Raw genomic sequence first — 11,501 nt, 5'->3', positions numbered from 1 at the left:
CACAAAAAATATTTAAAAAAAAAAAAAAAAAAAAAAAATTAATTTAATTTTGCTGAAAATTCTGGGAATTATTTGGATCTTGTTGGTTTAATTGTCTATGCGCCTTGAGCACCTTTGGTGGAGATGTGCGCTTTATAAATCTTTATTATTATAGGCAAAATTGTACTGGTTCTTATAAAAAAAAGTGTAGGTCTATGTTGTTAAAGTGCAAAATGTAAATATACTTGCGTATAGATACACTTATCTTTAATCGTTATTAATCCAACTTCCGAGGTCGAATCTGACAGAAAATTTTGATTAATTGCATAACGTTTACCATTTGACACCAATAGTCTGATATACGGCGATCGTCATATCGTGTTGTATTAATATAGATTATTCTTCAATAACGCAACATAATATTTAAATTAACTTTTAATTATACCTGCTAACAACCCTAATGTCACGATAGTCGTGGATGACGCCTAAAGTGACTTTTCGAATTCCCCATCTACTACCATTAAAGGATTGAATAATTTACTATTCTCCATGACTTTACAGCAATCTTCAAGACAGCATTAAAACAGACCCAAATGTGAAAAGATTTTATGCTCGTCGAATCATTCTTTATTCAAGAAACGATAATTAGAATGTAACAAACAATCCAGGTCATGGTTTTATCAAGCGCATGAAAGATGTCACATTGGAACAACAAACAAAAATAAAGAAAAGTAAAACATGATTGTAAAACATAATAATGCAGAATTGAAAGAAAAAAATCGCATTTACAAGTATTGACAATTCACTTTTTGTCTGGCTCTTTCCAAATGGCTTAGCTACTGGCCATGCCAATTTTTTTTTATACGTTTTACATTTAGTATTTAGTTGACAAATATTACTTAAATTCGATTCATTATCTTTGAAGAATACTTCGCTCGAACCAACCTCAAAGCAAATCTTTAATATCATTGATGATGTCTTCGTTTTGGTTCTAGTCTACTGTGGCACAGTCAATACAATGATTTGTGCTGCCATGTTAGGTTAGTCAATTAGGAATACCTACACACATCTTTTTAATTTTTTCATTTTATTCTGCTTATTCTTTTTTTCTCGATACTATCTTTCATGTGCGTTCTTACTTTATTTGACCTCCATCTTAATTTAATTAGTTTAAATATACAAGTAAAACTTGGACTACGCTAAATGTAATTTTTAAATTTTGAATAATCCTACAAGGATTATATCAATAAGTCGTTTCCTCGATGCCCATGTTGATGAAAAAATATGAGAGGAATTGTGAGGGAGTGGAATGAGAAGGCGACGAAAGAAATCAATCTATGGAAATGCATAATCGCCCACGTCCTGACCAGTCGACATAAAACGTACATAGGTCAGATTTGCTATATCATTGTACAAACATGAAATCAGGTTTTTTTTTTAAATTAGTTTTTATATTCTTTATTTGTTTAGTCGTTAAATACTTGAGGACTTTAGAATTTTAAATTTCTATCATTGAAATTCTATATTTTATTGTTACTTCGCCATGCAAACCTTCAAAAAACAGTGTGTTATTGTTAACTCCGTTGCCTCTTACGACAGGCAATCGCTGTGTCGTACGACGAATCCAACTCCGCTCTCTGTGAGCACTATACGATGCGACGCAGTCTACTGCTTGCAGTCTGAACGGGATAGTCATATGAACTATCCGTTGCGCGCGTCTCCATTGAATCGCGTCGGTCGACAATCGTCGAGCGCAGTGATTATCCTGTTTTGCAGTGATGTTATAATGTGTTTGAAATAATTCAAATCAGAGTCAAGAAGTTTTGTTTTTCAGTGTTCACACGTGTCAAGGTTTGGTGTGATGTGCTTCATCAGTAACTATTCGACTGTTTACGGGTAATGTGCTTGTAAACATTAGATAGATCTCATAAATCATTTTCTTTGTCACTTGCGGAGGTAACCATAATAATATATACTTATTCAAAATGCTATAAGATAATAACAAGTAAATGTTATTCATTTTCTCATATTTGTAAATAAAAGGCATTGACTATTGATAACTTTTAATTTATAATAAAGAATAGTGATATGTCGTCATTATAGTTAAAAGTGAAAGGTTCCCACGGAAACCTATATCCTAGCAGCATGTGAAATGTCGGAACCAAAAATTTGATTATTAAAGTACTCTATGTTAATAAGTGGCAAACACAGTTTAAGGGAAACCGGATATTAGGCTATACTTCAAGATTACATAGATTCATAAATTTATTACTGTAGAAGTTTAAAGCCAGGCTCTGGAAAAAAAAACCATTTTGATTTGTTGTAAAACTGATTTTTCAAAATCACAAAAGCATAATTGACGAAAAACTTGTGAACGTTTTCTGAAACACAGAATATATTTAAGAACTGAGGAAAAGGGGCGTGACGTGACCATTCTTTTTCCACCACCTCCTCCAGTATTTAAATAGGCCTATTCAACAAAATTTGTATCTCATTAACCGTCGAGTTGTGTGTCTTAGAAGAATCAGTTGTACAACATATCATTTTTTTTTTCATCCGGATCCTGACATTAATATATTTATATATTTTTTTGTTTCGTACAGGGGGTATATTCTTTTATTATCATTATTTTTAAGATGAAATGATAGGCCTAGTTATTAACCCTACGTACTTTGTACGGTTAACAGAATTATTACTATTAAAGGAAATATACTTAGATAATGTATCACCTAACTAGCAGTACGTTTTTGATATATTATTAATATTTTATATATATATATATATATATATACATTAGCTATTAATTGATAGCCTATTTGTCTTATATAGATATATATAGGATATATATATATTATTTAGATATAGATATAGATATATATGTATATATGTGTATATATAATATAGGCCTATATATATATATATATATATATAGGCCTATATTATATATACACATATATACATATATATCTATATATACACATATAGTGTATAATACAGTATACAACTTACAAAATATACATAAATAAGGAACCTATCCAACCCTAAAGATACGCTTAAAATTAATATTAATAATATTTTTATCACGTTTAATTGTGTTGACACTGATATATTAGCGACAGGACGTAACATAGAAGAATTAATGTACGGCAGTTACTCAATCGTTTAATTCATCGGTATGAGAATTAACAATTAAATGTCACAGTCTTTGTGTCCAGACTCGTCTGAGCCGTGAATACATTGCAGTAGAAACGTAATTCCCGCGAGTCACATTACCTATTAATTGATATCAGTCTTATCTAATCAGTTCTGTATAATCTAATAATTACCGTACATAGATATTAGGTTATAGAAAGATCCAAATACAATGAAAGCGTCAACACTTAGAATTACTATAATTTATGTCCCGTTTTACGCGTACGCTCTCAACACAACTTAAGTTAGGTTTAAATGCTGCTTAAAACAGAAAATATATAATACTGAAAACAAAAGACGGCTGAATACCAGGGTTGATTTTACAGAACAGAAAGCGATTTAAAACTTTATAACGCTTGCGAGAAGATTATTCGTCAGAATTGTAAGCTGACGCGTTGGCGCTAAAGCGAATCAGACCTACCGGTCGATATTTAACCAATGAGCTTCTAGGAGAGAATTACTTTCCTGGATGATACTCTACGGTCTTCGCAGTGATTTTCACTTCTCTCTCATCGAAGAAAACCTTTGGATCTACGCAGATAAATGCGCGGTATTACTGGGACTTGAGTGCTTGATATATCTGGACATTGTTATAAAAGTGTGAAGCCAGATTGTGAGCGTACATCAGCCACAAAGAAAACATCCGATGCGGCATACTGTTTTAATGTAGCTTACGAGATCAATAACTAAAGAACAGTTTCTGTTTCATAACGATGGCCGATGATTATGAATCCGCGTCGTCGTACTATTGGGTTTATTTCGACGAGAATATGACGCTACCAACTTGGGAATATCCTGATTCAAATAGCATAGTTATTCCTATTGTTATCGCGGTGATTTCTATTCTAGCTCTTTCTGCTAATTGTCTTGTCATTTATATAGTTGTAAGCTTCCCTTCAATGCATACTGTTACCAACTTTTATATTTTGAACTTAGCTGTGTGTGATTTGCTTTTCATTATCGTCTGTGCGCCTGTCGTCTCAGTAATATACACCCTCCCTGATTGGATTATGGGGGAATTCATGTGTAAGCTGAACGCGTACATCCAATACGTAAGTATGCCTACATTAATGATGATTTATTTCAGCAATTCATTCATTTTGTGACTGAATTTCAAATCCATATAATAATAGGCCTACAGAAATACCAAAAACAAAAACAATCTCCATATACAGAATCTATAATAAGCCTAAGTATCTTAACACACTTTGCCTCGATTTAGAAATCATTTCATGTAAAAAATTTAAAGTACATTTGAAATTATGGTATCATTTTTGCATGAATATGATCATATCATATCATATCATTATTATCATTACCACCGTCATTATTAACGCCAAATTTAGCATCATTATCCTCACAAAATATCATCATCATCATCACAATTAGCGTCATCATCATAATATCGTCATCATCATAATCATCATTATCATTACCATCACCATCGTCATTATCGTCCAGGGGCGGATCCAGTAGGGGCCCGTCCCCCCCCCCCCAACCGTTTTGCCACTAACCTTGCACTATGGTGCAGTACACCTGTACTCCTGTCTCTTATACACATCTAGATGTGTATAAGAGACTGCCCCCGCCCCTACGTTTTGCCACTAAATTTTAAACTTTCAACTCATACCTATATTAAAATTAGCGCTACACATTTATCTATTCTGAATAGGGTGTGTACCCCCACCACCTGTTTAAAAATAGTTGGACCTGCCCCTTTCGTCGTCTAATTTATCATCATCATCATTAACATCTGATGAGGTAGATGTGTATAAGAGACAGGGCCTATATATATATTTCAATGTTCATTTATATATATATAATAAAATGTAATATAACGTTAAACAGTCTTGTGGTAATGCTATAAATATATATTATATATAAATAAATTATATATATATAATTTATTTATATATATACCATTTATATATAAATTTATATAAATATATATATTGGCAGTCTAGTCACACGATATTAGTGTTACAACCGAATTAAAAATACACGTATATTAAAAAAGAATTAGTAAGCCTGAGAATCGAATATAAAAGTTTCAAAAACACCCAAGAGACCTTGTAAGATTATGCTAAACGATTTGTTGACTAGAATAATTTAAATTTATCAACTAAAAACAAATTCCGGTTAAAAAAAAAAACAGGATATCAAAATAAAATAAAATCTATGAGCCATACATTCAATGCATTTATATAGTTTGTGTTTTGATTATATACACTAGCCTCGAAATATATATAAATTATCATTAGAAGCAGAAGCGTCCCAAAGAGTTAAAAATTGAACTCCAATACGCAATCGTCCTTTTTGTTAAACGTGAAGCTACCTGGGCGACTGGGCCTCTTTGCAAATTCGAATCCAAATTTCATATTTCTTTGTTGAAACGTCGCTAACGTAAGAAATGCTCACTTCTTACGTCGACAGGAAACCAAGCTTTGCTGAAGGCGACGTTTAGTTGAGAAGTGCGACGTATAGCAACGATGAATATGCCACGTTCTCGTTCTTAGCGTTAATGACGACGAGCCAAGATCTCTGTGGATTATATAATACTTAAATATATCATAATGTATGTATCGGCACGAACTATCGTAGCCTATAGGCTGTGTTTTTTATGCAGACAGACGCCATAACCAACCCTGAGCTTCGTTGAGAAACATAGACCTATATATATATATATAGATATATGTATAACATATATATATATATATATATGTATGTATATATATATATATATATATATATATATAAAACTTATTTATTTTATAACGTGTAAAAAGAAACCAGCGACTCGAACCTGACCTTGCACTATGGTGCAGTACACCTGTACTCCGCCCACATTGGCTTTATTTGCTCTCGAACACAACGGCTTAAACGTCTCGCCCAAAAGGTGCACTTTGTAACTAAATTTCATCCCTCCAGTTAAAATGAAACCCAATGAGAGCAGCAATGGGAATTAAACCATTATATTTTGTATTAACAGGTTTCTATAATTAATGTTTTATGAATACTATTATTAGTATTTTTATTATCATTACATAGTTTATTCTAGTTGTTTGTCTCTTTTTATTAATAGGTGACTGTCCAAGCTTCTTGTTCAACGTTAACGATGATGACACTGGATCGTCTTTACGTCATTCAATGCCCACTTACATCACGTTTCAATAGAACGACAGGCAGGGTATCGGTGATCATAGCTATGATTTGGCTCAGTAAGTTGAATGCTTAATTAATGTGTACAACTCAACCTGATGAGTGTAGTCAGCCCTACTGACTATAAGAAACAAATTTGTAGTGGAATAAAAGTATGAAGTCAACAAGATTAAATTTCCTCTGTTAATCATTTAGCTCTCTTGCCAACTGTGCCACTGGGCATTAGTTTGGAATTCAAATTTCATAGAAGGGAACCTTATGTGACTTGTGTCAGGGCTTTCGATTGTCCTTCCTCTTTTTCAAGTATATTGTTTGTTTGTTTCGTCTAGTTTCTTTAGCAAGCGAATTCTATGTTTTATCGAATAACAGTGCATTCATGTTGAATAAATCGTTCAAACGACGACAACAAAAATATATAGACATTTAGAACGTTAAAGAAGAGGAATCTGCGAGTGTGAAAAAATAGTTATCCCGGGATTCGAACAGGAGACCGTCTATTGTCTGTGCAAACGCCTTAACAGATTGTACCATTGAGGTTTGTTGAGAATTCAAACCCGACTAAATCATCTAATCCTTCACACTCATGTAGTTAGAATTAAAGTAAAAAGCTAAAATATTACAAAAACAAACGTTGATCATACACACTAATATATCATATAGGAAACAGCTTAGAAGATTTACCACAATATGGAATGATGAGGTCAAAAACCGAAAGCATAAATTGTTTCGACCAAACGTCGCAGATATCGAAATGTTTATACAAATCAGGATTTAGTTGAGTGCTGCATTAATATATGACAGCAGTCGTAGACTTTAAATGTTTGATCCGGTATCATATTCATTTTCTACTGGTTACAACGATGGACATTTGAACATTAAGTTTACATTTATTCAAATTGCTACAGTATTGCTGAGGACGCAAACTTCAATTACACCTATTATACCTAGGCCCACATTAGGCCTAATTACAGATAATAATTTAGTTTTCAATCAGTCTTCAGTGCACTATTTCCGAGGGATGATTGAATTAAATTTAATTCCAATTTTCGAACTGATAGTGTAAAATCATAAAAGCACGATTGTACTAATGGCAGAACAGATAGACCTATTAAACTGCACAATTAAACAATAAGCAATAAACGACAAAATTTAACGTACGAAACATCAAATAAATTTAAATATGTATTTGTTTCATATAAATACCTTCCTCCGCAGAAAAAGAAGAAACCAAGCTCACAGACACTGTATAACCTATAATTGTTCCGTCGAACATAGTGAAATCAAAATAAAACATAACGCTATAAAAACACGCAAAAAACCACCAACCAAATGAATGAAATGCACATAACATTAATTTTGGTATAAAACCTAATCAAACGCAATTCGTCAAAAAGAAAATTGTGAATAACCTATCAATTCGGGTATAGTAAAGCGACAGCAGGTGATTTAAAACACTTAACGAGTTTTACTGTCTAATTTCAATTAGTAGTAGGGACTTTGGTGCAAATCTCAACACTAGGAAAATAGTGATAATATCATATTCATTGAAAATAACGACATAGGCGCCGACCATGCCAGTAACGGGTTATTTATAGCGATATGTTGATGTCAGAGCTGATTTTAGTAATAAAAGAGACCGTGTGAACGCTAATATAATTCAGATTAAAATATTATGCTGCCGGTAGCTTAACAAATCAATGATTCAAAACTAAACTATTCAATGCAATTACTGAGCTGTACAAGAAATAAATTGTACTATATATGGATCAAACCCTCCAGCTTCTTCTTCGTATCTTAGACATTTTTTCCATGAACAAATGTTTCCCATGTCACTCCATCAGTGGGGATTTGTAATGCAAGTCGCATAAGAAACAGTATTTTATATTTGATTTTCTTAAAAAAAATACATAACCAGTCTTATATTGTCTATAATTAACTTTTTTTCGAAACAACGATACGGTAAATTATAATATGAATTTGAAGATTTTGGCCACTAATCTCTCGTTAAAGTTAGGGGACTAAGTTTAGGCATTGCAAAGCTGATCGGAAAACGAAGACATGTTAATAAATCTATATACGTTCACATACAATCGAATATAGATTTATTAACATGTCAAATTTATCATATCGGCCTATGATAACTTCACTAGGATTTCAGATTATGCTAACTAGAGCACATTTCCAAATCTGTGGATAAAAAGTGTATAAATTTGCAAGAGAGTCAATATCTTACATAGTAAGTTTGTTCAAATAAAACTAGTTTTCAGTAAACCCCTTTTTGATAAAATATTGGCGGAAAAGTAAGTCTGTTGTAAACGAACAACTTTACATTCGCATCTTTTAAGAAATAATAATGTATTTTATTTTTATTTTGCAGTGTCCTTCATCTTACATATACCACCAGCTCTGTACTACAAGGTGGAAATACAACATTGGCATCACCAAGAAGCTACGAAAACCTGTCGGCCAGTGTTTCCCAGTGTACAGTTTGACAAAGGCTATACCATCTACTCTACCATTATAACATATGTCATCCCGCTTGTTATCATTTCTGTGTGTTATGTGTTAATATTGAAGTTACTGTGGGGTTTGAGGCAGTTCAAACCGGAGGACGAAGCATTGGCCGACGGACATTCTCAGACAGCAAGCACTGTTGCCCAGAAATGGCGCGCAACACGTATGGTTTTAACAGTAGTTCTTGTCTTTGGTTTCTGTTGGGCTCCAATTCATATTTTTAACCTGTGGATGCTATTTGATAATAGCTCGTCTGTTATCAAGGGACATATTCGAGTATTCTGCATCTCACTTATCTACGCCAATGCTTTTTTCAATCCTGTCATCTACGCATTGGCGGGATCCAGCTTCCGCCAGTGCCTCCGGGAACTGGCGTTTGGCAGACGAACTCTCTGCAAGTGTATAAGATTCAGCAAGAAAGCCCACATACGCCTAAAGGGGACCTACAGTTCAATGTATCACAAAACATCAAAACGTCGGCCCGACTCCCCAACTGCAAGTACTCTCATCTAAACCTATTAGCTACAGCATTGTACACACGTTCTATTCAATACCTATTGGTATCGTAGTTTTATCGTTTCCCTCATTCTAAAAGCTTTTTTTCAGTGGGTTAACAAGACTCAAAGACAAGCTTACGTACAAAACTAACATGCACATTTTCATCTTCTGTACAATAAGAGCCATGTTCACACGCGTGATCTTTCCTTAAAATTAAAAAATTTAAAAGTAAATAGACATTTTGAAAACAAAGACGAAAAAAAAATCAGATCGTATTTATATTGCGCCATTCCAACAATCGTTGCTAGTGGCGCAGTGGGAGATGTTGGCAATTTTTCAATAACTTTCTCTTCCCTGAGGATCGTTTCATGTCCTCTGCAGCCAGTAACTTTCATCTGTCCAGGACAGGAGCCGAGTGGACCAGTCCACCGGGGTAACCCCCTACTCGTCTCGAAAGATGTACTGGGTACATATTATATAAATAATATACATAGATATTTATATATAAATATATATATATATATATAAATGTATATATATATATGTATGTGTATATATATAAATATATATAGGCCTATATATATATATATATATCTCTTATACACATCTAGATGTGTATAAATATATATATATATATATAATATGTGTGTATTTGCCCATGTGTACGCGCAGCGCGATCAGAACAAGTGTTTATTTGAACCAATCATCTAAACTTATCGTCTATACAGTCACACGGCACAGTTCCGTGTTTAGAATTGAAATTTGTGTTTTATTTAAAAAAAATAAAGGTAATCAATGTCGCATGATTACAGTAAATGGATTTCTATATAAAAGAAGTTTAATTGACCGTAGGTATTAGGCCTAGTCGAGACATGGCTATAATTTAAATTCTGCTCTTTCCTATAAAAAAGTGCTATATGTATTTTCAAGCCTTAGATTTGGCCGCAATGGATACGGTACTTAGTAAACTAGTCTCTAAAAATAATCTAAACATACTATATGTACTGTGGGGAGTACAATTACTACATTTATACAACAAAATAATGTATAAAAAATAGATGTTTGCTAAAGTGTTTAAATAGTCATTTATATGTTTAATGTTTGTGAAAATATAAATTTTAATGGTGTTTGTTATCTTTGTATAAATTTCACAGCATGACACCCATTGGACAGAAACGTCAAAAAAGGTTTTTTCCTTTAAAGTTTGGTTCTCATAAGAACAATATAATGCAATTCGCGCAAACAAAAACTCTACATCTACGACAACAGACGTATTACCGCTGTCCATTTTCAGTGTTAACCATTTTGAATTACGTACATGCGCAAACGTATGCAAAAGTTGACTGACGCGTTCTGACGCAGCTAAACATTTTTTGCTCAAGAAAGGGAATGTGACGGAAAGTAGAAAAATTACCGCGACTTTCGTTTGCGCATTGAGAAAGAAGGTTTGCGTCAATTCTATTGCGTTTGTCTTAAACGTGCTACTGTAATATAAACCAAGCTTAATAATTCCAGTCATCAGAGCACTCATCGAGTGTCATTTGACGTTTACACATATATATCAGATATATTATTCAGAAATGTGATACTGATTACTTTACAGAAATATCCCAGTTTGTTTTAAGTAGGATTAAGTAGATAACAAGATCTGCGCAGAATGTACTAGACAGCTTCTAAGACAAAGAAGCTTTCCAGTAAACTGCGTCTACGTGCCAAATTGTAATTGTTTCATCTATAGAGGCATACCTCCACAATCTCATAATTTATCTGAACCTCTATCATTTTGGTACGGACCAACCTAAATGTTGTCTTATAATATAATACGTATATCCAACCATGCTATACCGTAGTCCATTTTTGGTCACTATTGGATTGTTTGAGTAGCTCTAACAGGGGCGGTGGGGGCGCACACAGCAGTTTTAGAACAGAAAATTGAGAGCACATAACATTTATATGCATTGACATTTTAAAACTTTAGTGGCAAAACGAGGGGGCATGTGCCCCCGTGCCCCCTATCGTATCCGCGCCTGTCTAATGTGCAATGTATAACCAACTTTGTAATTTTATCCATAGTAACACTGTTGGCATTTTGTCCATTAACCACCGCTGTCAGTATTCACTATATTGAATCCTCAGTACAGTGTTGGTCATAATTGTTT

General features: G+C 33.4%; 1 protein-coding gene across 1 annotated transcript; it reads left to right on the top strand.

Annotated features, from left to right (window-relative positions):
• The first annotated feature begins 3,652 nt into the window (after nucleotides 1–3,652).
• Nucleotides 3,653–9,433, top strand: LOC117113464 (G-protein coupled receptor 54-like). Its single transcript, XM_033256797.1, has 3 exons — nucleotides 3,653–4,223; nucleotides 6,254–6,389; nucleotides 8,708–9,433. Exons 1-3 carry the CDS (start codon nucleotides 3,885–3,887, stop codon nucleotides 9,355–9,357), a joined length of 1,125 nt encoding a protein of 374 aa, XP_033112688.1. The 5' UTR covers nucleotides 3,653–3,884; the 3' UTR covers nucleotides 9,358–9,433.
• The last annotated feature ends 2,068 nt before the right edge of the window (nucleotides 9,434–11,501 follow it).

The sequence above is a fragment of the Anneissia japonica genome, unplaced genomic scaffold, assembly GCF_011630105.1.
Source record: "Anneissia japonica isolate Jap-2015-1 unplaced genomic scaffold, ASM1163010v1 scaffold493_len2256704_cov171, whole genome shotgun sequence".
NCBI classification, from domain to species: domain Eukaryota; kingdom Metazoa; phylum Echinodermata; class Crinoidea; order Comatulida; family Comatulidae; genus Anneissia; species Anneissia japonica.
Note: the sequence above shows the minus strand (reverse complement) of the source record. Positions and strands in the feature narration are given on the sequence as shown.

What these genes read in the sequence shown, in the direction of transcription:
- LOC117113464 (XM_033256797.1), top strand. Translation starts at nt 3,885, where the DNA reads ATGGCCGATGATTATGAATCCGCGTCGTCGTACTATTGGGTTTATTTC. An exon ending in TGAACGCGTACATCCAATAC is followed by an intron (nt 4,224 to 6,253) that starts GTAAGTATGCCT and finishes TTTTATTAATAG; the next exon opens with GTGACTGTCCAAGCTTCTTG. An exon ending in CATAGCTATGATTTGGCTCA is followed by an intron (nt 6,390 to 8,707) that starts GTAAGTTGAATG and finishes TTTATTTTGCAG; the next exon opens with TGTCCTTCATCTTACATATA.